Source organism: Pleurodeles waltl, chromosome 8 (assembly GCF_031143425.1).
Source record: "Pleurodeles waltl isolate 20211129_DDA chromosome 8, aPleWal1.hap1.20221129, whole genome shotgun sequence".
NCBI lineage: Eukaryota > Metazoa > Chordata > Amphibia > Caudata > Salamandridae > Pleurodeles > Pleurodeles waltl.
In genome coordinates this window covers 811,415,737-811,442,812 of record NC_090447.1, presented here as the reverse complement: position 1 = coordinate 811,442,812, position 27,076 = coordinate 811,415,737, and the positions used below count along the sequence as shown (strand labels likewise).

At 46.4% G+C, this 27,076-nt stretch overlaps 1 protein-coding gene across 2 annotated transcripts in view; it reads left to right on the top strand.

Moving 5' to 3' along the window:
• Nucleotides 1–27,076, top strand: part of PCCA (propionyl-CoA carboxylase subunit alpha) — a 2,021,650-nt gene that overhangs the window by 726,766 nt on the left and 1,267,808 nt on the right. For both annotated transcript variants that reach the window (XM_069205070.1, XM_069205071.1), the window contains exon 9: nt 4,853–4,931. In XM_069205070.1, the coding sequence (XP_069061171.1) occupies nt 4,853–4,931 (79 nt within the window). The remainder of the gene's footprint in view (nt 1–4,852; nt 4,932–27,076) is intronic.

Sequence of the window (27,076 nt, the reverse complement as noted above, 5' to 3'; positions counted from 1 at the left end):
CCATCTTAGAGCATGCCTGTTATTGGTTACCTCTAGCTCCGTGACCGTGGTATTTAATAGGGTCTCTTCTTCGGATCTAATAATAAATGATTGAGAGTCTAGCCATAGTTGGAGGGGGAAATGATCACTCTCCGTCCTATGGTCTATCTTGAAATCGGTTATTTGGTCCCATATATTCCGGGTAGCCATTACAAAATCTATATGTGACCTGGAATTTCCCTTAAAGAAGGTTGGAGCTGCTGGTCTGTCTGATCGGAATCGACCATTACAAGCCCTTAGATCGTGTACCACAGTCAACTGTAAAATCTGTAAGGCGGCTTTTGTGCTTTTAACTGAACTTGCAGATTCTAAGGGCAAGATATCATTAGCAGCATCTTGTACATCAAGTAATTTTTCCAACCCCAAGACAGGCTCATTTTTACAGTTAAAATCCCCACCAACTAACACCTTTACATTATCTCCTAATGAATCTAGAAAGGAATCCAAGAGTTCTACCACCTCTGATTCCTTGTTAGATGGGGACGGTCTATTATATATATATTTATTAAATGTATGGTTTCTTTCCCTCTAGTATCAATTTTTAGGCCTAGTAGGTCCGGAGAGGGGATGGATAACTGGGTGATATCTATTTCTAGAGTCACTTTAACCCAGATAACCAGCCCCCCTGAGGCTCTACCTCTAATTGATGGAATAGCATAAGAACAGTATGTTTTATACCCCAACCTATGGGGGGTTTCTACCATCCAAGTTTCCTGTAGGAGTATGATATCGTAATTCTCAATATAGGAACACCATACCACATACTCAAGGTTCCTGGCTAAGCTAGCTATATTCCAAGATATCAGTCTAATATTTGTTTTCCCTTTTACACAGGGTGAATCTAATACTATAGGTAAGTTGTCTTTTTCTGTAACATCCTCTAGTTCAACTAACGGATTTAACTCTTTGTCTTGATTATAGTCTTTACTAACGTCATTAACCTCCATAGTCACTATGAGGCGCTTATCAGGTACGCCCAAACTGATTACCTCACTCGAAATAGAATAAGGGGATTTAACGCTGTTTACCAATTTAACTGTCCATGGATTTCTGGGGCTCGAAGGTACTATAAGTTTCGGTTCTAAATATTCTATACTCTGTTTTTGTTCCCACGTCTGGGTATAAAATAACATTTCTGTGATAAATTCCCCTGCTCGTGGGAGTCAATCGTTTTCATCCAGAGTACTCAGTACCGAAAATCTATTTTCAATTGGAGTATAAAAATTTGTGTTTCTTCTATTAGTCAAGAGTCTGTGTTTTTTAGAAAATTCTGATGTACTGGCTAGATGTCTATAAAAATAACCCAGAGGATGCACACCCACGCCAGACTCCTCTACATCCAAAGAAGCTGCTCTAAGAAGAACAGTCGCAACATGTTGAGGGTGCCTAAAATTAACAATTACACAATCCCCCTTACATTTTTTCTTCGCGTTTCCGATCCATGGTACCCGTCTAGTAGACAGTGTATGATCGGATAGAAGTGGGGGAAACCACAATTTTTGTTTAACCAAGCAGCTGATTTCCGTTTGAGAGAATCATGTGATTCCTCACGGAAATTCATTGCTGTTGGGTCTAAGGGAGGAACATTCGAAAGGACTATGACATATGGTTCACAAGCAGGTGGAAGATTAATATGATTTGGTCTGTTCACGGGAGTAGTGTACCTCACGGTATTAGTTGCAGCTGCTTTCATATGAGAGTTACTATCCACCATACATGGAGGCTCCCTAGATTCTGGTAAACATGACCTCTGTGCTACAACCAATTGTGCAGAGTTACCGGATTGAACGGGTAGTTCAGACTGTTTCCTAGTCTGTTCCTTACACATCTTATCTAAAAGACCACCCAACCTAGATACCTCTGTAGATAACAATTCAATTTTTTCCATAAGAGGTTTAGTCATATGGTCTAGTTTTTCCTCAAATAGCTTAGCGATGTGACCCAAGAGATCACAATTCACATCGTCCTTATTAATTATAATCTCGTTATTAGCTACATTACTTCTATGACCATGTTCTATCGTTGGTTTAAGATGTATGTTCCCCCGCTTAATTTGCGTTTTCTGCATTTTCTAACAGCTCTCTTAGGAGGAGAGTGAGACAATGCAGACTCACTCGGGGGCTCCAATGGGTCTTGAATTGGTGGTTCTAAAACTAAGGGTAAAATGGCTGGGTTTTCCAAAGGGAGAGCTTCAATATTAAAGGGATCCACCATAATAGAACCGCTACCATCGTCTACAGAAGAAAACATTTCTGAGGTGGGCTCCTTCCCTAAGGATTTCCTTCTATCAATGTTTATCTTGCTCACCATTTTAACCAGGTAATTATCCAGGGTGGAGATATTTTTAGCCATTCTACACCACCCTTACGTGTATAACAACCACTACTAGTATTGATAAAATTCTCGATGGACTGTCTAGTATTTATAGCCCTGTCCTACACAGAGCTTTTATATCGTAACAAAGTATAGGGCACCTACATATATCAGCAATAACACAGAACAACAAGTGTATATGACCCAGAAGGCACAATAACTCAATTAAATGGGGCCCAAGTATACAGCTTACTAAAGCGTTATCAGATTAAATAGAAGCAATTAACAGCAATTAACAGCTTAGCGAATTGGCCCAACCCCTTCCGGCCCCCTAACGGCCACACAACGGCCCGCCCGCCCTTTGCCCGCCTGCCCTTTGCCCGGGCTCAGCTCCCGCTCAGCCAGGGGCAGGATCAGTTTAATAGCGCCTTCGGGCGTGCAAAATGCGTTGGCTCCGCTTCCGGGGTGCAAGGGGATCTAGGTAATGTAGTCTCGTCCTGTCCCGTCAAACGCTCCCCCCACACAGCGGTCGCGATGTCAGGCGACGGCGGAGGGGAGACGTGGAGACCAGCAGAAGGAACAGCAACCCCGAGGACCACAGGGGCACACAGGTATACAATACAGGTATACAGCACGATGCGGGCGTAGGTAAATTCATAGCGATCTCTGACTCTGACCTCTGACTTGGCCTTGTGACGTAAGTGATCAACCAAGACGTTTCCAGTTCCGTTACTTACAAAAGGAGAGACGTGAAAGGAGACTTGGGGTTATAGATAACCAAAAGTGGGGATGGAGACAGTTCCAAATGAGTAAGAGCGACAAGCTGATAGGCTGTAGTTTCAACCAGACTGCGCCTTTGGCAGACGTGGTAATCGCGCCTCCTCTAGTAACGCTGGAGGAGCGGACGGTACTTGTTACCAGGGTGTTGTTCCTCTGAATGCTTGGCACACTGTGCCACTTGTTAAGCTCCCGCCGCTCGGGTTTCTCGGGTTTCTCGTGCTCCACCTCCACCTCCGGCCTCCAAACAGCTCAGCAGTGGAAAGATGGGGGAGCAGAGAGCAGCCGTGAGGCACAGCAGCCCGGGACTGGAGTCAGGATACTTGAAGGCCGGGTTCTGTGCTCGCTCTGTGATCGCGGCAACCTGGTGGCCGGAGGAGGAGACGCCGTATGCTGGCCTGGCCTGGCCCGTCCGTAGGGGGGTGCAGCGGGGCTCCCGAACCGCGAGCCGGAGTGTGGAGCTGCTGCTGCCGCCTCCCGGCTCTAGCGCGGACCAGTCAGCGCGCCTCCCAAACGCAGGGTCACTGGAGAAGCACACGTGAAATGCAGTTCCTTCTTAGTTAGATGTTTTCCAAATTGATGTTCTAAATTGTTTTGCATGAAGCCCAACATGCTAATGCTAATCTGAGGTTAGATGAGGTATTCATTTGACGGACGGAACTGACGTGACTGACATGTAGCTATGCTGAACTGATATTCTGTTGTTTATCATGCACTATGGTCTATTCTCTTCTAACATATCTATTCTATGATTCTGATCATCGCATTGTTGAAAGTTCATCATGATTGCCACTTTGTGATTATGCTTTTATGCTTCTTGGTTTTAAGAATAATACGTTTATTATTAGATTGTAATCAATAGGGAATAAAATTCACAAATTCTTCTTTCGAGGTGTGGTTATTTGAGTCAGAAAACAAATGAATGCGTCGAAGATTCTTTAATGGTTTTTGTGAAATATATGTTGATAGTTGGTAATTTCGTCTTACGGAGACTCACCACTGGGTCAAAAGGTTCATCGACCTAAAACGAGTCCAGATGTGTATAATTTAACATAGACGGACGCGTTAGCAGTTCGTTAAGGCCATCTCTGTCACTGCCTCTAACCACAAGTGAGCATGATAGGCTGCCATTGGCTAACAGGAAAATGAAATGATGAGAGTGCGGAGTCATTGTGTCGAGGTCATCCATTACTTTCCAGCCTAGGTTCCGTTATGACCGTAAAGTGGGGGTAGGAATGTTTTTAAAGCGTGGCAAAAAGTTTGTTCAGATTAATTCTCTTTCTCATCTAAGAGTACTTTTTCAAAACCTTGGAAGAAAAAAAGTGAGACCAAGTCTGAACCCATATTTCGACTGGTAAAAAAAAGTCAGATTAATGTCAACACAACTTGCACTTGATTTATTTCGTGAATGCATTTATGAATGCACTGAGTGCATTTTATAATATAACACCTTTGACCCATATTTTAGCTATACTCTGCCCAATGTAATACTTGGCCGCTTGCAAAAACACATAGTGACTACATTCTAAAGTGTTTTTCTCTTTTCTCCTGGGCTGAAAGCTGTTTAGAATACTGTCAAGACCCTTACTCGAAACTATATGTTTTTCTTTGCAGTATTGCATGGATTTGGTCTGTTTTATTGTTGGCCATGTGGTCAGCTGTCAGCTTCCCCTGACCCCCATGATTAACGTCTGAACTTCTGTCTAATGTTTCCTGCTGCTAGGGTACCCTGTCATGATCAAGGCCTCAGCAGGCGGCGGTGGCAAAGGCATGAGGATCGCTTGGGATGATGAAGAGACCAGGTGAGATGCTGTCCAAAAGATATTCCTTGATGAATATGGCCAAGTTCCAGTGGTCCTCTGTGGACTGACTGTCAAACGGTATCAACAATAGCAGGACAAAACCAGATCGTGCCTCCCTCCTTTGTTTCCTGATTTGTTATTTGGCTTGCAAGAACCCTATTTTACGTGTACACGGATAATAAGGTTTTATCTCTTTAAAAGTAGTAATAGCGTTTGTGAGTGTTGCAGGCAAATGCCGATATGTATGTTTTTTGGGTTACTGACAGCACCCGTGTCAGCTGTGGAGAAGTACTTAGTAGCTCAGTAATGCATCTCATCTACGGATTCTTTTTTCCACAGTTAAAAAAAAAAAATGGAACAAAAAGTACAACTTTGAAATTCGCTGCTCGTCCGTCCTCTCACGCACCCCCCCCTCCGCCCCCCCCCCCTCCCCCCCCCCCCACACACACACAAACACTCTTTCTTTCTTTCTTTCCACTCTAACTCGCTCATTTTAAAATGTTGACTTTCCCGCCAAGGAAGTTGTAGATGTGATTTAGAATGTTTGTGCGCCAGAACAACCCAAATCCCGCCGGAAGGCAGCTTTGTGCCCTTGGCTGAAAATCTTCCCCTTAGTACTGCTTCGTTGCTGAGACAATTAACATATAAAGCAGAGGCGATCGCTCTTGCTTGTTTAAGTACTTTGAGAGACCGTGTCACGTTTAAAAGTCTGTGAGGAAATATGAATGCTCAGGTGTGTGTGGTTGGGGGCGGCAACAGTTTACTCTTTAAAAAGTAGTTACTAAGTAGTTTTAAAATCATTGAGGTAAGTTATGCTCCGGGGTGGTCAAGTGCACAGGTTCAGGCAGCCGACTGGTGTCCGCAAACCCTGACCGGGCATGCATGATTTGTATTTGTTTTGTGAGAAGGCCTGGTGGCGATCAGTTAGTGATACTTAACAGGTTTGTGGTGAATCGCTGGAATCCCATTGACTTGTATTTGCAACTGTTTACATAGACTTCTGCCCACCAGATGGGCTGTTTGCACATGAGCTCTATAGTGCCATACATTTGCAAATGTCCTGTCCTGCCAGATGGTGAGTGTTATGGGAGGAGGAATAACACCTAGTCAGTGAGAGAGAATCCAATCGCTTGCGGATAAACTGTTCTCATGTTTGCCCTACTTATCTAATCTAGAGGAAATTCTCATTCTAAATTCACAGCCAGGGAGCTGAGGAGAGACGACTTAATTAGTTTGGTTAATTGTTTTGCTTGCCGGCAGAAGCACCAGAGATAGTCTCCTGTAATTAGGAACCTCTTTCTTCTTCTTTATGGAACTCTAATGTTGTTACTAAAATTGTAATTGAATACCGAAAAATGCTACAGAAAAGACGGCAGGGCCACGTGGTTTTGTGGCTTGTAGTGTTTCATGAATGCAACATTTGTAATTTTAATTAAGGGCAGAGCTGACAAAGCGATGTCTAATTCTCACATTACTTGTCATGATCCTCACAGAAAAGTGCTCCTCGTGTTTTTATGTAACCATTTGAATGTCCGATATTGCCGTGAGTGGGTGCAGTTAATTACTAGCCATTGATTCCATGGCTGGAGACTTGTACAGAAATAGACTAAAAGCCAAAATGTGAACACAAATTCTAGAATATTGTATACATAAACAAAATGTCGCTGCTTTTTAAAAAAAATAGGTTTTTACATGGAGACGAAGACGAATCAGCGTGTTGTATGATCAGGGACTAAATTACTTTACTAATTGAGTGTAGTGTCCACAAGAAATTTGCATGGATTTGTCTTCCCTGAGGGATGAAGGAGGGTGTTTTGATACAATGAGAACTAACGTGTGTTTGAAATATATATATATATATATATATATAAATAACATTTTATTTTTATTTTTTTCAAAGCAAAAACACGAGTAGTTGAGGTAATTGAAACACCTTATATCCTGATTGCAACTTTGACACTTCAGCGTTTAGACAGTGTTGGATTACAATGGAGCTGAAATTAAAATGAATCAGAGAACAAACTGTAAAACAACTTATGCTGTATATATTCAAGAATGTCAGTGTGGGTTGTAGTACGTTGGGAGTACGATCTGCCACTTGAGGAAGATGATCTTGGCACTTATTAGAGCAGTGGAGAATAGGGACACCACATATACGGTGGCAAAACAGAGAAAGAACACACCTGGGCCACCTGCAAAATGTTGAGATAGGATTGTATTAACGCAATACCAAGATCAACCAGAGGAGGTGACAAGGCACGCATATTAAGACAGAAGGAATCCAGGTATAGTATTAGACTCAGAACAAAGAGCCAAAATGACCTGAATTTTGATGAACTTTTTGTGCATATATGAAAACGTTGATGTTGGGAGAAGTAGTTTACTGTATAAACGCTGAAGTGTCATAGAGTCCCACGAAGGGTACAGGGTGTTTCAATTACAGACTTTGGTGTTATGTTTATTGGTTTGTATATCACTTCACTTAGAGGGGCAAAAATGTATGATTCAGAAGACATGATATACATGCATAGGGTTTTTATGTTGAGAGAAATAAGGAAAAATGACAACTACAGGTACCAGAATGCTATGTAGTGATGCAAGCACTATCAAAATGAACATTGAAAAAGGACTAACAGCCGGGAGCAAGACCATGCTGGTCGAAATGCTTTGGCTGTTTTATGTTAGAAAATTATGGAGGCGGTCTGACCTTGTGAGAGCACTGGCACTAGGAGCGCACTGCCAAGGTACAGACCAAATTGATATTGATATATATACATAGATATATATATATATTAATTATATATTTTACCTACTGGCAGTCACCAGTAGGTAGTTATAGAACCCGGAGGCCACCAGAGAGCCCTCACCCCAACACCTGCCACACGCAGACCGACAAAAACTTATTTGTTGGAAGGAATTTTATTTATATATTTTACCAATTATCTCACAAAACACAAACATTAATAATTCACTTGCAAAACAATCTTCAAAACATATTTATAAAAACCATTTCAATAAAGTTTATTCATCAACCATAAATCAATGTGACAGGATGCCTTCCTGTCCTGAACCTCCTTTGGACCAAACAGGTAAACCGTACCTCACCTGCATCCTTAGGGGGGGTGGCTCCCCCGACTTCACCGTTCCTCGTCCTCATGTCCAGGATTCCACCCCCTCCCCAAACACCAATCTGCCAAGGGGGTGTAACGGGGCGGCCAGGAGGGGGAGCCCCATGGCCACCCCAGTGATCTGGGCTCCCTACCTCCGAAGCTGGTGTGTACATCCGCAGGTTGGTTCAGGGCTTCAGGATCCTACCTCTGGGGTCCCCAGCCTTGGGGACCCCTCTGTTGGTTATGGTGACTTTAGTACTTCCTCTCCCGCCACGAGGGCGACCAGGGGCCCAAAGTTCCTCTGCCCTCCCCAGAAGGACCAAATGTCTGCAGTAAATTGATCTGTTCCTGTGTCAGTTAAATGTACCATATCTCTGTGGAACATATCTGGTCCTTTTAGAAGTTTATGTGGAATGTTCCATAAGCGGCCGGGACCAGGGCACAGTCTTGCCATTTCAGCGTTAAGCCTACAAACAGACACATTGATTGTCCTTGATTTAATGTTTGGACCCCAGTTGTGGCGAGGCACCATATACGACCATGCGAAGGCCGTATTCGGGAAATCTTTGGATAACCTGGTGATTTCTGCGAAAATAGTTTCCCTGAGTGCTTTGCATTCCATTCGCACCAAGTCATTGCCACCCATATGAATAACAATGAGATCCGGGAACTGAAGCCCCTCGCACCTTCTTGCCATTTCCACAAGTTGCTGGAGCTGCATGATTCCTAGTCCACCAACCCCACACCAACGAAAAGCCACATCCTGAATCGCCGCCAGCTTACTGAGCAGTTGCAACCTGTAGGCCGCCCCCGGACAACAGAATGCCCTAGTACCCAAACCACGTGAGACGGCATTGAACTGAAACAAAAGAAAATTGTATGAGTAACCAACACAACATTTCACAAATCATGAGTGGGGGAACACTCCTCATTGCAATTCAGGTCTAATGTAGCGCTTATAACAATTGAATGACCATCTCCCGATGGACTTTAGTCTGCTACTGACATCCCTTCACCGGCCGCTAAGGTGGCCGCCCCAATCCTGAAAAAGTGGGAGGAGTACCCCTGAGGGTCAACCTCTGCTGTCCCAAGAGTCACCTTCAATACTGCCAAAAATTGGTACAGTGATAAGCATTCCCCGTATGCGTGTAGAAAGAGGGCAGATGACCCAGAGGGTGGGCAGGCCTACAAGTATGATCCCAAGTGACCCACCGGGCATAACGGAGACCCTGGCGCCGCTCTAAGTTCAATGTGTGACCCTTTTCTTAGTTGATCTGTCTTGGACTTTTGTAATCGAATTGTCACCAACCCCGGGACAATTTGCACGTCGGCCCACTGTAGGCCTCCTGTGTGGTCACCCTTAGAAGATCCCACCAATTTGTTGACGCGAAAAGTGCCATGAAAAGCTGTAGTAAATGCTACTGCAAATAATGCCACCTCAAAAGGTGTGGAACAAACATTGGGGAGACTGCGCAAGAGCACCCCCCCCCCCAATAAGGAAGCAGTTATGGGGATTAGTGTCCTTTTTTGCTCCATCTAAGTGAGCCCAACCAGCCACTGCCCTCTTAATGACAAAGGCGTTCAGATGGGACTCCTGATTCCATAGTTTTGCAAAGAAACGAATAGCGGAGAGGTGGGCCTTTGCGCAGGAAACTTGTTTGCCCATTTCCTTCAAATGACCCAAAAAGCCACAAATGGCCTGGGTCGAAAACAACTCTGTAATTTTTGTCAAATTCATAAAATGTCTGTATTGCTGGAATGATTTTTCATATGCCCTTCTTGTGCGGGTTGCTAGGGACGCTGCTACTAAAGAGGGGAGGGCGGGGCTCCAATCTTCCACAGATATGCTGGAAGCTCAGTCATCTTCTCCTGCCGCCTGTGGGTGGAGCATCAGCTGCATTGCAACACCCTCGCCCTGATAAAGAAACCCTCCAACAACCACACCAGCACTAAGGCCAACTGGTTCACCACCGACCTTCAGGCCTCCAAGCGGGAGTGCCGAAAGCTCAAGAAGAAGTGGCGCCACGAACAGACAGAGAGCAACCACACCACCCTCAAGAGTGCCATCCGCAAGCACCACCAGCTCATCCGGACCACCAAGAGAACCTTCTACAAGGAACGCATCGACAACAACACTCACGACAGCAAAGAGCTCTTTAACATCGTTAAGGAACTCGCCAGCCCCAGGTCCTGCTCCAACGACACCCCACTGTTGCAAGACCTCTGCAACTTCCTCTCCTCCTTCTTTCACCGCAAGATCACGGATATCCACAACAGCTTTAACACCTCGACCCCCACGACAACTGCTGTCACCACAAACCCCGACTCACCGGACCCCATCCACACCAACCTCCTGCTCTCCTGGACCCACATCAGCGACGACGATACCATCAAAACCATGAGCACCATCCACTCCGGCTCACCTTCCAACCCCTGCCCCCACCATGTCTTCAACAGTGCAAGCTCCATCATCGCCCCCCAACTCCGAATGATCGTCAACAGCTCCTTCAAGACCGCCATCCTCCCGGAAAGCTGGAAGCACGCCAAAGTCAACGCCCTGCTAAAGAAACCCAAAGCAGACCCAAGAGATCTTAAGAACTACCGGCCCATCTCCCTCCTCCCCTTCCCAGCAAAGGTCATCGAGAAGATCGTCAACGGCCAACTGACCCGCTTCCTTGAAGACAACAACATGCTGGACACTTCTCAATCCGGTTTCCGTAGCAACCACAGCACTGAGACCGCTCTCATCGCTGTGACTGATAACATCAGGACCATACTCGACAAAGGCGAAACTGCGTCCCTCATCCTCCTAGACCTCTCGGCCACCTTCAACACCGTCTGCCATCACACCCTTCGCACACGCCTCCACGATGCAGGGATATGACACACAGCCCTGCATTGGATCACCTCATTCCTCTCCGGCAGAACCTAAAGAGTCAGCCTCCCTCCCTTCCTCTCTGAAGCCATGGAGACCATCTGCGGCGTTCCCCAAGGATCCTCACTCAGCCCTACCCTTTTCAACATCTACATTGCACCGCTCGCCAACATAGTCTGGTCACACAACCTCAACATCATCTCCTACGCCAATGACACCCAGCAGATCCTCTCACTCACCAAGGACCCCGCCACTGCCAAAATCAACCTCCACAACGGAATAAAGGCCATCGCCAACTGGATGGAGAGCAGCCGCCTGAAACTGGACTCAGACAAGACTGAGATCCTCATCCTCGGCTCCAACCCCTCCACCTGGGACGACTCCTGGTGGCCGGCCACCCTAGGAACCGCACCGACGCCCACCGACCATGCATGCAACCTAGGTTTCATCCTGGACTCATCGCTCAATATGATCCAGCAAGTCAACGCTGTCTCATCTTCCTGCTTCAACACTCTCCGTATGCTCTGCAAGATCTTCAGGTGGATCTCCACCAAAACCAGAAGGACGGTCACCCAGGCCCTTGTCAGCAGCAGACTGGACTACGGCAACGCTCTCTACGCGGGAATCATGGCCAAGCTCCAGAAAAAACTGCAACGTATACAGAACGCCTCTGCATGCCTCATCCTCGACATCCCACGCCGCAACCACATCTCAGCCCACCTGAGAGATCTACACTGGCTCCCCGTCAACAAGAGGATCACCTTCAAGCTCCTCACCCACGCTCACAAAGCACTCCACACCACCGGCCCTGCTTACCTCAACGAGCAACTCACCTTCTGCGCTCCCAGCCATCGACTTCGCTCCGCCAACCTCGTCCTCGCCACTGTCCCTCGCATCCACCAAACTACAACCGGCGACACATCGTTCTCCCACCTCACCGCCAAGACCTGGAACTCCCTCCCCATCCACCTACGACAGGACCTGCTAACCTTCAGGAAACGCCTCAAGACCTGGCTATTCGAGCAGTAGCACCTCCCCTGCCCTCTCCCCTCAACGCCTAGCAGGTGAGTACCACGCTCTACAAATGACTGATTGATTGATCAGCTGCATTGTTATGAACCCCAGGGGCATGTCGTGCACGAAAGGTAATATTTAGTTTCAAACACATTAAAACCTGGTGTTTCAGCAAAGGGAGCACCATCCTGCAATGTTGCCCCTTGTATGTTAATGGCCTCTACTACCGCCATGTTATCAGACCAGAATACTACTGATCTATCTTTGAATGTAAGGGCTCAGATGGTGACAGCAACAACAATGGGGAACCGCTCCAAAAATGCTACATTCCTTGTACACCCATTCTCCAACCACTCGACTGGCCAGTCTCCTCTGCACCAGTTGTTGCCCAGAATGGCTCCAAAACCTACACTGCCGGCGGCATCATTGAACAATCCCAAAGTAGGGCTAGGAATAGGACGAGGAGGCCAAATGACTGCCCCATTAAAATCCTGTAAAAAGGAAGCCCAGAAATCCTCTCTAACTTCCGGCGACAGTCTGGTGTGGTGATGCTTCTCAGTCAAACCTGCCATTGCCCTAGCTATAGACCTGGAAAAGAGGCAAGCCATGGGGATAATCCGCAAGGCGAAATTCAGTTGACCTACCAGAATTTGCAGCTGATGTAGAGTGACCTTCTTTTGTGCCAGTGCAGAGCTAATGGAATTCTTAAAAAACAGCAATTTATCTGAGGGTAGGTGACACTCACCCACCACTGAATCTATCTCAGTCCCCAGAAATGTAATGGAAGTTGTGGGACCCTCAGTTTTGTCTGGGGCTAGTGGAACACCAAATTCTTCAAACGTAGAAGTCAAAGCCTGGAGGGCCCACCGGCACCTGGCAGACCCCGGAGGACCAAGTACCAAGAAATCATCCAAGTATTGTATCACTTCTTTGTGTCCTGTGCGCTTGGTGAAGATCCATTGCAACAAGGAGCTAAACTGTTCAAAGTAACTGCAGGACACACTACAACCCATTGGCATTTATTTATTATAGAAATAAGACCCTCAAATTGAAATCCTAATAAATGGTAATCATCCAGGTGTACTGGGAGGAGCCGAAAAGCCAATTCAGTGTCAGTCTTTGCCAGGAGTGCCCCATGACCGAAGTCATGCAACTTCACCAGAGCCTGGTCTGCAGTTGCCTATCGTACTGAGCATAGTTGTGGGTCAATTGCTTCATTCACTGAAGACCCCCGCGGCGCTGCAAGGTTATGTATCAACCTGAACTGGCATGGCTCTTTTTTTTAAACCACCCCCAAAGGAGAACAGACAACATTTTGGGCTGGAGGGGAGGGAAAAGGGCCCGCTAAACTGCCTAACAACGTTTGTTTCTCTACCTTCCTTGCAACCACCCCAGGAATTCTCAGGGCAGATACTAAATTTTTGCAATACGGAATAGGAGAGACTTGAAAGGCAGGTATCCTGAAACCAAAGGAGAAGCCATTAAATAGGAGGTCTGCAGAGTTTTTGTTCTGATAGGACTGTAACCAGGGGAGAAATGCACTAATCTGTGTAGGTGATGGCAAAGTTGAGTTAGCTAGAGGGCTTACTCCCCTCCTTCACCTTTTCTTTGGATTTCTTAATGCGCTTGAACTCTGGGTGGGAAGGGTGCCCACAAAAAGAGCCGGTATGTCTGAATTTGCAAGACCCTGGTGGGCGAGAACATACGTTTCTATTGAATGCCCAGCACAAACCTTTTTTTATTACTGGAATATTGTGTGCGAAAGGGCTGCTTGCCAGGCAATTCGCTATTCACGCATTCTAACCATACATTCACTTCGGTTTGGTCCCAACCTATTTCTGGGTCCTCTACCTTAGCCCACCTGAAGTCCCTATACTATTCAACCAGGAATTGCCCCCATACATATGGTGCGCTCTCAAAATCTTATTAGCATAGAAAATCATTGATATTGCCAAGTCGGGCTTCTTCTCCAGCGTGACGGACATATAAACATTGAACCCAAACAACCAATTTGTTATGTTCTCCTCGACTCTGGGGTTTTTTATCACTAGAAGATGATGCCTTCCCATCCTTGTCTTTGACTTTTATCTCCCTTCTTTTAGCTCTAATGAGGGAAAAAATGTCAACAAAGTCTCCTTTCCGAATCTTTTATTTTACCTCTGAGCTGCAAGCTTACCTGGTCGGGATAATAGCGCGTCTTGCCTGGCTCCCGCTGCAGCAGTGACACCCCCAGACATATTATTGTTGCTCTCAGTGATCTTACCTTTGTCTATGCTGTTGGGGGTAGGAGGCTGCACACCCGGTGACGGAGTGACACTCGGACCTGCAGCCCCAGAAGGCGCTGATGTAGCACTGCGTGCTGCAGCGATTGCCTCAACCTGGCATTTGAGATCTGCCACTGAGTTCTTTAGAGTATCATTTGTGGCCCATGGAGTAGTAGGTGGAAGTGGGGTAGATGGGGCATCAATGTTAGCCAACAGCTGGGCCACCGCCAGCAGTGCTTGCGTGGTCGCATCCTTCATAGGTACCTGGGCAGTGGAATGCCCTGCCCTTGCAATGCCGGGGGACGGACAATTGGAACTGCAGACTCAACTGGTGCTGCAGTCTGGACTACTGCCATTGCAGGTGGTACAGTCAAGGTTGACGGTGACTTCTGAATGTCTGTTAGGATTGCCAAGACTCCTAACTCGGTTTAGGTACTGCTCTTTGCTCCACTGTGGGAACCTCTGGAGTGACACATACAGATACTGCTAATTTATCCACCATAGGACTGCGCAGGAAGGGAGGTTAATGTTGGGGCGGCGGATGACTGCTGGGTGATTGAAACCTGCCTCTTACTTCTGCGCTTAACAGGGGAGAATGCTGCACGAGGGGGTACATGTGAGTGCCTGGGGCGGTCACTTTCTGCACAATTGTTTTCTCTGTCGGATGCGGAGTTCCCGCTGTCCGAATCCCCATTGCCCAATTTGGCCAAAACTAATTTCAACAGCTGTGACAGTTCAGGGTCCCTGCCCTTCCTCTTACCCACCTTTCTGCGATTACAAGACATGATCCTCGATGTTAGGTTGTGGCCCCAATTGGTAGATATGAAAATAGAAGTAAGATGTGACAGTGACCATTTCCCCTTGCTCCTTACTCTTTCTGGAGAAACGTTCAGGAGAACACTTAATAACCATGTCACAATCATTCCGCCATCTTGTTGGAATAACAAAATCACCAAGATTACATGGCCAAAAGTGGTGTCCAACCCTCATCATATCAGAGCAATATATCAGATTTTTTTAAATAATTTGGCAGAGTATGAAGACCAGGCAGTGGGGAATATTCCGATTCTCAAAATACATGACAACATGTATACCCAACTACGGTCTTTTTTTTATAAAACAAGGCGGTCAAAGACACATGAAGGGAAAGGGGCAAGCAAGGGATGGTTTGATGAGAGGTGCTCAAAGGCTAAGTCTGGGTTAAGAGTTGCAGTAATGTCTGGTTCCCAGGGGGAAATTAAACAAGCCAGGTCCCTATACAAAGCAACTTTGTCTAATGCTAAAAAGCAGTGGGAGGATTCCCTGTGGCAGGAATTATTAGATGCTTCCAGAGAGAAGAACAAAAAGCGTTTCTGGGAGCTTCTGTCTAAAAGAGAAAATGGAGGTAGGAGTTGTCCCAGCAACCATATCCAACCAGAAAGCTGGGTAGAGCATTTTACTACTCTCTATGCCCTACCAGAGGGCCCAATGGACACCAATGTGGTCCACTCTCCAACAGAATTGTTGGAACCAAATTCCCGTATGGCCCCCCAAGTGGAGTCTCAGTGTGTCCCTGAGCGTTGCCTCATTTTTAAAATAGAAGAGACCCTTGAGGCTATAAATAGCCTAAAACCTGGCAAAGCACCTGGACCAGATAAGCTTCCTGGAGATCTTTATAGATCAGAACCACATATCTGGTCCTGGTATATAAATGCCATTTCAAATAGTATAGCGGCAGGGGGGCAAATTCCAGGTACATGGAAGGGGGCAGAGATCATACATATTTATAAAAAAGGGAATGCTAATCTCCCAGCCAACTACAGGCCAATTAGCCTTATAGACAACCTACAAAAGATCTTTGCAAAACAAATTTTACAGAGGTTAATCAATTGGGTTGAGGAGTACCAAATCATTTCCCATCTACAGGCAGGGTTTCGTGCAAAAACAAGCACGATAGACCAGGTTTTTCGATTGGCCATATTGCATTGGACATGATCCTTAAAGTGCAATAAAAAGTACCACAATACTGTGTAAGGTAAACTTTGTAACTTTGTAAATGCGCACAGTCTAATTACAGCACAGTCCCAATATAAATCACTTTTCTATCCTTATGTGCAAAATAATACTAATAGACAATTACACAGCGTCCTTACCACAAATCCAACCCCTCCCCTCAATAACCCCCACTTACTCTCAAATGATGAGCGTTCCTGGCCCAGGCCAGGCCGACGTTGCGTGATAGAAAACCGGGCGTCACCCAGCTAGGTCAGGAAGGCCTAGCAGTAAGTAATATCTGGATGGTAGTACATAATGAAAGGAGGGTACGAGGGAACAAGGGCCTGGGTATCTGGGGGGAGCGAACTTGGTCAAAAACCAGCAAAGAATGTTAGATGGGCTGGCAACCAGTGCAAGCTGAATTCCCCCTTTGCTAGTAACGCTGATTCCCGGGTGCTCCGACCGCCATACACAAAAGGCAGAGTCTTTCTGGGGGGGGGGGGGGGGGGGGGGGCGGTGCTTAAAAAGTCTCCCCTCGCCAGTGTACGACGGCCGGACCGGCAGCGACGTGGCCCTTGCAAGCCCCCCAGTATTACTCCCACCCCACACCTTGCGAGGTGTGAGGGCGGAAGTGGCTATAGCCAGCCCGACGCACAACTAGTGCGGGAGGTCACGGCCCGAGTACTATGGTACCATAGTTAGGACCATGTTTCTATAGAAAACAAGTTTTTTGACTTGCCTATATCTTTGGCACCGTTTGACGAATTCTCACAAATTGGTCCGGAAAAAGTGCCCCGGTGATTCTAGTTACACACGGAAAGTTTTGGGGTGATCTATCGAGGGGAGGCAGAGAAAATGGGGGTGTCAAAAACGTGCATTTCCCATATTTATTCTCCTAGGAGATTTGAACATGACTACAGTGCGAACCACTGGATGGAATTATACCAAATGTGGCACAAAGGTACGTTTCGGTATGTAGATTACGATTTTGCATATATGGTAAAAATCCATTCAGTAGTTCTTGAGAAATTGAAGGGGAAATAGATTTGTGTATATATAGGGCAACGGATCTGTTGTGACTTTTTCGCGATTACCGCAGCAAATTAGCGAATGTGCATGCCAACAGGAATGGTGCGATTGGCTGGCCGCATCCTGACCAGAAAGTCGTGGCCATCATTTTAGGTAATGAACATGGCCCCTGGGGCAAGAAATAAAATAAAATGAAAAGTGGCATAAGGGGTCAGGGTGGAGGGTCCCTGACCCCAGAGCTGTGATTTCGGGGTCTGTGAGGGTGAAATGATGTCCTTAAAACTATTTTTTGTCACGCCGTGCAATATGCCTCACGATGCTCAGCGCGCCCCCGTGTAACATCACAAGGAAGTCACGAATATCGGCGACAACAACAAAAAATTCAGTCATTCATGCACTAATTCATTTACTCATAGTAGCACTCACACCCACTCACAGACCCAGTCACTCACGCACCCCTGTGGAATATAAGGCAGGTTGAGGGACCTGCTTGTCTGGGGCTAGAGGAACACCAAATTCTTCAAACATGGTAGTCAAGGCCCGTAAAGCTCACAAACACCTCGTTGATACAGGACGGCCCAATACCAGAAAATCATCTACGATATGAATCACATCCTTGTGACCAGTGCGTTTGGTGAAAATCCATTGCAACATGGAACTAAACTGCTCAAAATAACTGTAGGACACACTACAACCCATTGGCATGCATTTATCGTAAGAATAGGACCCTGCAAATTGGAAACCTAATAAATGGTAATCATCCGGATGTACTGGGAGAAGCCGAAAAGCGGATTCTATGTCAGTCTAAGCTGGAAGGGCCCCGGGGCCCAGGACGCGCAACTTCTCAAGAGCCTGATCCACTGTGGCATAATGAACCAAGCATAGTTTGGGGTCAATTGCTTTGTTCACTGAAGACCCACGTGGGGCTGAAAGATAATGGATTATTCTGAATTGCCCGGGCTCTTTCTTAGGGACCACTTCCAAGGGGGAACAAACAAAATCACTGAACAGAGGAGAAAGGGCCCGCCAACCTGCCCAACATCCTTTCCTTCGCAACCTTCTTTGCAACCACTCCCGGATTTCTTCGGGCTGGAAGTAGATTAAAGGAATGAGGCTTAGAGGACACCCCTTGGGCAGGGATCCTGAAACCAAAAGAGAAGCTTTTGTACAGTAAGTCTGCTGTGTCCTTATTTGGATACGACTGCATCCATGGGAGGAATTCATCAATCTGTATGGGCGATGGCAAGGCTAGTTCAGCTTGAGGACTTACTCCCCTCCTTACCCTTCTCCTTGGATTTCTTGTTGCATTTGAACTCTGGGTGAGAAAGGTGTCCACAGAAGGAGCAGTTATGTTTAAATTTGCAGGACCCAGCTGGGCGTGAGCACATCTTTCTATTGAATGCCCAGCAAGAGCCCTTTTTCTCATTTGAATATTGAGGGTGAAAAGGCTGCTTCCCAGGCAGCTTAATATTCACTTGTTCCAGCCATACATTTACCTCGGTCTGATCCCAGCCTATATCTGGATCCTCAACCTTAGCCCACCTGAAGTCCCTATCGTATTCCAGCCACGCATTACCTCCATACACATGGTGAGCTTTCAATATCTTATTAGCATAGAAAATCATAGAGGTTGCCAAATCCGGTTTCTTTTTGAGCATGACAGACATATAAATATTCAACCTAAATAACCAATTTGCTATATTCTCTTCGATTCTGGGTTTTTGTCATTGGTAGATGACATCCTTCAACTTCACCTCTCTTCTCTTAGCCCTGATGAGTGAAAAGATGTCAACAAACTCCCCTTTCCAAATTTTTTCTTTTACCTCTGTAGGGATGTGCAACGCGAGCTTTCCTGGCCGGGATAATAGTGTGTCTAGGCCAGTGCTCGTCAACAAACCAACACCCTCTGACTTATTTGTATTGCTGTCAGTGACCTTACCTTTGTCTACGTTGATGGGGGTAGAGGACTGAACGCCCAGTCCCCCCCGTGATGACTGCGCGGAATTGGTGGGTAATGACGAAAGCCTGCTGCACCGCAGTCTTAGACCCCCCCCTCCCCTGGAATGTCTGGAACTGGATTCCTGGCTCTGCGATTTACAGGGGGAACGCAGCACGGGGTGGGCGGGACATGAGAGCGCCTAGTGCAGTTGCCCTCTGTCCCATTGTTTACTCTATCTGATGCAGAATCCTCACTATCAGATTCCCCTTCCCCCTTATTTGACCAAGACTAATTTTAACAATTGTGACAATTCAGGATCTTTCCCTTTTCTCTTTCCGACCTTACGGCGACTGCAAGCCATGACCACCAATGCACTACAAATGTGCTACAAAAATTTAATTAATTTATGCACAGACCATTCTTATGTCTCTATAATGCGCAAACAATATATAAAAAACACGTTACAACTTTTTTTTACCTCCCTGCAAATATACACTTACCCCAGATCCTGAAGAGCATTCCTTGCTCAGACCAGGCTGATAGCACAAAAGACAATGCTGGTGGGCCACCCAGCCAGGTCAGGAAGGTGGGGGAGGGGGCAATTTAAATCAATTAGTTATGGGGGTATGCAATCTAGTAAGGGGCTGAATGGAAAAGCCCAAATAGGGCCTCCTACAATGCCCCCGATTGATAAATGGCCAAAAAAGGGGGCAGAAAGGCACCAAGGAAGGCCCTCCGGTAATGCCTCCTCACAGTGCCCTGGGGCAGGGGAAGACCGTTCGGGCTATAAAGGGCTAATAAAGTGATTGCTTCTGACTAGGGGGTGGTGGGAGGGAGACTCCGGCTAGGCCCTCCAAGTGGCTGGAAGAACGGCCCAAGCGGCGTGCGCTCTGCAAATTGTGAAGTCCTCAAAGTGGCGTGAAACTGCTGAGTGCTGTGGGCCCCGGCAGGGGTAAAAGATCCAGGCCCCGATGCGGCGTGAAAGGGTGAACAGATGATCACTCGCTCCGTCGCACTGCCATCGTCCCCTATGTCGTTCCAGGGTCCCCGAACGCCAACGCCGCATCAACCAGAAGGCTGGGCCGTTTCTGGGGAGCACTTAAATACCACCCCATCGGATACGTGCCCGCAGCCGGACCCGGAAATGATACGGCCTGCGCGACCCCATTGCACGCACTTCCGCCCTCCCACCTCGCGAGGTGAAAGGGCGGAGGTGGCCAAGGCCAGCCCGATGCACAACTAATGCGCAGGGTTCAGGCCGCGGCGGCGCTGTGATCTAAGGCCCCCCCCCGCTCTACCATTTGTGAATGCTGCTGCGAATACCAACACCTCAAATGAGGAATTACAGGCTTTGTCAAGTTAGGACAAGAGGGTGCATAAAACGGAGGGCAAGAGGGGGTGTCTGCTGTCCTTCTGGGGGTCCTCCAACTGGGACCAACCTGCCATTGCTCTTTTAATGGCAAAGGAGTTTAATTGTGCCTCCCTACCCAGTAATCTTGCGATAAAACAGATGGCAGAGATATGCGCCCTTGCACAGGATACCGGTTTGCCTAACTCCCTCAGCTTCTCTAAAAAGCAACAATTTTCCTCTGTTGAAAACCAGGTGGGTACTCGCATCGAGCTCAAGAATGCCCTATACTCATAAAAAGATTTCTTGTATGCCCTTCTAGTCCAATTCGCTAACTATGCTGCCACTAGTTCTGGGAGGGTGGGACTCCAATCTGCCACAGATATGCAGGGAACTCCGTCATCTTCTCTGCAGCTTGCTGATGGAACCTCCCAAAATCCTGCATCAATGAGGGAGACAAAGCATCAGCTGCATTGTTATGAACGCCAGGTACATGTCGTACCCGGAATGTAATGTTGAACTTCAGGCACCATAAGACCAAATGTTTTAACTACCTAAGGACGAACTTGCAAGAAGCACCCTGCCTATTTGTAGCCTCAACTACTGCCATGTTGTCAGACCAGAAGATTACTGTTCTGATTTTGAAATCAAGGGCCCAAATCGTGACTGCGACAACAATGGGGAACAACTCTAGAAAAGCCACATTCTTTGTGATGCCTTAGGCATGCAACTCATTTGGCTAGTCACCCCTGCAAAACTCGTGCCAAGTATTGCCCCAAATCCCACGCTTCCAGCAGCGTTGGTCAACAGACCCAAAGCCTCACTGGACACAGGGCGTGCAGGCCATATAACCGCGCTGTTAAAATGTACCAGGAAGGAAGCCCACATGTGCAAATAGCCCTTTTCCTCAGCAGACAGCCTAATGTAGTGATGTTTTTCCTTCAGACCAGACATAGCCCCAGCTACTGCCACCGAAGGACTGACTGCAGGACAGCGTACCATTTTCAAAGGCACCACATTCTAGGATGCCGGGACTACTTTGAAATCATACCATTCGACTTCCATCTTAGGAGAATCCTATCACAGATTCCCAGAGATTTTTCAACATCTTTTGACCTACATCATCTACCTTAAAGTATGAAGGTTACCAAGACATTGAAAAATTATTGGAAACCTTAAGCCTTGATAAAGTCCCTTAGAGGACGAAACACGTGTCGGCTGAACTTGGATGAACTGAACTATCCTTCTGTCAATTGGATGAAGACATTATCTTTCAGCTTTTCAATCTTCCAAGTGGACAATTTCATTCTTTTCATCAATCTGTGGGACTGTATACAGGGGTGTGGAATTTATTAAAATATCTACTTGTCCAGGGGACAGGTTGCTTCTCAAATCTACTTGTCCTGTAAAAAGATCTACTTGTCCCTTTGGTGCCATGTAGTGTGGCGACAAATTATGGCAGCAATTAATAGCCTCTCTGATTATGCCAGGGCTACTACCATAGTAGGGCTTGAATACTTGGAGTTTCAATCCCCACTGTAGCAATTTCCTTATTTTGCCACCTTTCTGCAGATCTGCATACTGGGGCTGGAGGAAGCAGTAAGCAATAGTTCCAGGGCTGGAATGCCTTTGAGTCTGCAAACCTACTAACCTGCATGTTTTAAAGATTTTTACCAGCTTCTCTCTAATATTTTCCCATAATAAGAAAGGTTGGACATTTACTCCTGACAATGGCAGAATTAGAACTTCTTCCAGGGTTGGGAAGAAAGTGCTGGAGGGAAAATGAACTTGCAAATGCTCAATAGATTTACCCACGCTAAAATACAGTTCACAAATATTTTATAGGGGTACAACATATACCATGGGTGCACTTTTGTGACTTTCTTTAAGAATTTGGGGCCACAAGTAGGTAGGTTCAGATTTGTGACCTGCAAATTGCGAGTCGCAAATCCGAATGTAGGATGGTGTCCTTGACACCATCTGTGATTCGCGTGGGCTTCGCAAATGCCCACATCATGAATAATCATGAGGTGGGTCGCAATTTGCGACCCCCTCACGAATGGTGGCCTGCTGGAGACAGCAGACCACCATGTCTGTGACTGCTTTTCAATAAAGCAGTTTTTTGGGGTTTTTTTTGTAATGCAGCCCGTTTTCCTTAAAGGAAAACGAGATGCATAACAAAAACGAAAAATGAAACGTTTTCGTTTCATTTTTTCAGAGCAAGCAGTGGTCCGCAGGACCACTGCTTGCTCTGAAAAAATGTTTACAGTGACATTCACAATGGGAAAGGGGTCCCATGGGGATCCCTTCCCTTTTGCGAAAGTGTTAGCACCCATTTGAAATGGGTGCAAACTGCGATTGGTGTGCGCCCGCGTTCGCGGTCACAAAACAATCCTACATTGCACTGCGAGTTGCAATTAGGAAGGGAACACCCCTTACTAATTGCGAGTCGCAAACCCGTTTTGTCATTCGGTAACCAGGTTACTGAATCGCAAAACTGGGTTTGTGCATTGCAATGTGCTTTTGCACGTCGCAAACAGCGAAAGTCGCTGTTTGCGACATGCAAAAAGCTACCTACATGTGGTGTCTTGGTCCCTAATTAGGTCTGGTGTTAACAAAGACATTTTGTTTTTATTAAACTTCTATTTCTCTCTCTTTCGGCTGGCTTTACTGTGAGTGATCGCATTCTGCTCTTCCGCAAGGAGCATATCGCCACACAAAGTAGTTTTGTTCAGTGTCAGGAACTACAGTGGCAATCAGTGACGTAACGAAACTGGAGGGTGCCCCTTTGCAAAGAACATGGAGGAGCCCCCTCTCCAGACTCACTCAGGGCAGGTGCTGTGCTGACGGGGCCCCCTGGAGGGCGGCTGCGGGGCCTTTGTTATGCCGCTGGTGGCAACGTGTGCTTTAAGAGTTCAAAAACTTTTTTGGGGGGGTTTGCCAATGTTTGTTACAATGTTGAGGGCCTGGTAGCTCCCACAACAATAAAGTGTTACAAAAGCCATGTCAAAACAAGACACGCATTGATGAAACTAAAAGACTTATAAAAATATGCCAGATCAGTTGGCTTTGTCAGTGTTTGTTTATTTTCATGCTTCCCATAATCGTGTTGAAAATGGTTACACTGATTTTCCATTAGAAATATTTTTGGGAAATACTAGCATGCATCAACACATTTTACTAAATGACACTTCATTTGCATATAATCAGAGAGCATTCTGGGAGCATTATACTTAGCCTCTTAGCCTAAACTTTTCAAACGTGTGTACACGTTTTTGTTTTTTTGTACTGGAACCAACGTCAGTAGTGAAGTGTGACCTTAAAACATTTATTTACAGCACGCACCCTAATAATGTAGGCTTTCAAATAATGAACCATAAATACAAGTTCGAACAGCATTATCTTTCGGAAACACATTACCTCAACTGCAGAGAGTTCAACTCTCTGTAAACAGGCAGCCAAAGGGTTTGTGCTGCAGGGTGTTGGGCCTACTTGTCCCAAGGACAAAGTAAACATAAAAACTTGTTGCCCTTGACCCCAAACAAGGTGTCCCGGGCGTCGGGCGATAGGAATTCCACATCCCTGTGTATATGTTCTCTTTTTAGGGGATGAATCACCCGATGGTTGATGAGACATGTATTTTTGTTGGTGCATCCACTTCATTTACGAATAAGCTTTGTGATATGGAACTATAGTGATATTGTTCAACACTTTTTTATAAATTATTGTATGATAACTTTCTATGTCCACATTAAATCCTATATTTATGATTTATTCAATTACTCAACTATGATTCTCTTCTGCAATTGTCTAATGAATATTTATTATATTGATACCACCTTGATGGGAATTTACACCATGTTTCTTTCGTATACTCAACGAGCCATGACCATCTGAACATTATTCATAGAATGACATTACTATTTGTGTGCTCCATTCTTTCTTCTAACAGAATTAACTTGCTGGTACAAGGCTTCTTGTTCCAATACACATGCTTGACAACGGGCATGTTTTGAATGTTTGAGCACCTCAACAACATTCTATAATATAGGAATGTGCGGTAGTCTTTTGGTTTTTCTGTTGTCAGCTTACTTAAAAATAATAATAGCCCCAGCTATGGACCAAGAGAAAGGGTGAGCCATGGGGATGATGCGTAAGGCAAAATTTAGCTGACCCACCAAAACCTGAAGTTGATGAAGCATGACTGTTTTTTGTGTGCTAGGACTGTGGGAATGGTTTGTCTGAACGCCTGAATCTTATCTCATGGGAGGCGACACTCGCCTGCTACTGTGTATCTCAATGCCTAAAAAGGGGGACCCCCACATCCTCAAAGAAAGTTGTCAGAGCTCGTAAAGCCAACTGGTACTTCCCAGAGTTAGGAGGACCCAAAACGAGGTAATGGATGATGTCCTTATGGCCTGTGCACCAAGTGAAACTCCATTGCAGCAATGAGCTAAATTGTTCAAAATAAATACAGGACACACTACAGCCCATGGACATACACCTATCATGGTAATATGACCCCTCAAACTGGAAGCCCAATAAATGATAATCGTTCGGGTGAACAGGCAAAAGGTGGAAGGTAGATTCTATGTCTGTTTTTGCTAGGAGTGCCCCTTTGCCCAATCTGTGCAACATATCCAGAACATGATCAACTGTTGCATAACATACTGAACATAGCTGAGGGTCAATGGCTTCTTTGACAAAGGAGCCACGAGGGGCAGAGAGGTTATGAATCAGCCTGAACTGACCTGGCTCTTTCTTGGGGACAACTCCCAAGGGGGAACATACAAAACCGCCAATGGGGATGCGGGGGGGGGGTGGGGGGGGGGGTGAATGGAAGTGTCCCGCTATTCAAACCAATAACTTCTCTTTCTCTATTTTTTTTTGCTACTATTTCGGGATGCCTCCGTGCTGACAATAAATTGTTGCAATGTGGGCTACACCAAAAGCCGGAATCTTGAAACAGGTAGAAAAACCTGAAAGCAATCACTCTGTCACATTTTTATGAGGGTATGCATGTAACCAAGGAAGGATTCCTGAAATCCTTACAGGAGTAGGCAATTTAATTTGAAGGCTTACTCCCATCTTTACCTTTCTCTTTGGGTTTCTTATTGCATTTGAATTCTGGGTGTGATGGGTGACCACAGAAGGAGCAATTATGTTTAAATTTACACGATCCTGCTGGGCAAGAACACACCTTCCTGCTGAACGCTCAGCAGGAACCTTTTCTGTTGCTTTACTGGTGGTGTTGCCGAAAAGGCTGCATCCCTGTCACTTTGTTGTTCACGCATTCCAACCAAACGTTAACTTTAGTCTGGTCCATGCCTATGTCTGAATCATCAACCTTCGCCCATCTGAAATCCCTGTCATATTTCAACCAGGCCTTACCCCCATACAGGTGATGCACTTTCAATATCTTAGAGTAGAAAATCAGTGATGGTTCCAATTCTGTTTATTTATTTTTCCAAGGAGAACAGTCATGAACACAATAAAACCAAACAGCCAATTCATAATATTCTCATCAACCTTAGGGTTTTTCTCATGTGAAGATGAACCCTTTGTTTCATTATCCTTCAGGTCCACGTCCCTCCTCTTTGCTCTAATGAGTGAAAACCTATCTACAAATTCCCTTTTCCTGATCTTGTCCTTCACGTCAGAGGGGGACATGAGACACCAATTTTCCCCCGCTGTGATAATAATGTATTGCTTGCATTTGCTTCAGCCTTACCTGTTGCCACTTCTGATGCGGCAGGGGACTTCGTACCTAAAGGTGGGGTGGAACCCTGAATCAAGTCCTTGTTACCCATGCCTGCCGCCCCCCGGGAGAAACAACTCTGCCACGGCAGTGAGCTGGCGCTTGAGCTCCGCCAGTACGTTCTGTAACTTGTCTGCAGGGGCCCAGGGGGGCTATGGGAAGAATTGGGGCAGGAGAACTCTCCACTGATGACATTAACCGGGTAGCTGACAATAAAGCTTGTGTAGTTGCATCCTGCGTCTGGGGATTAATCATTGTGGGACAGGGGGTTAAACCCTGACTTTGGGTGACGGATGGGACGATTTGTTGCGTTTGAACCGCCTGCCCTAATCCCTGTGGTGTATGGGGAACAAGTGGAGTGGCGGGCCCTAGTTGTGAAGTAGGAAGAGACCCAGAACTAACTCCATCCATGTTTGCTGTAACGCTGCTATTGCCTGCCGCATCTCCCCAGTATCGCTGTGAGACCCAAGGGGTCCTCTGTCGGTGTAACCTTTGCCTCAGCTTGAAGAGCTGCTAGAGAAGGGTTAACTAGAGGGGGGTAGAGGGTCCGAGGCCGGCGCTGGCCCGCTGTGGAAGATGCCACAGGGGAACCTACATAGGGCTGCTGCGCAGTTTCCTTGGAGGTACATGGGGGCCGTTTCTACACCCTGGGTTTGACCTGGGAAAAGCGGTACGTGGTGGGAACATGGGAGCGCCTAGGGTGATTCTCCGCTGCCTCCTCCTTGTCAGATTCCCTTCCCTCCCTGTTGTTCCCTAAGTTAGCCAGAACCAGCTTCAACAACTGTGCTAGTTCGGGGTTCTTGGCCTTCTTTTTCCCTACTCTACCTTTGAGTG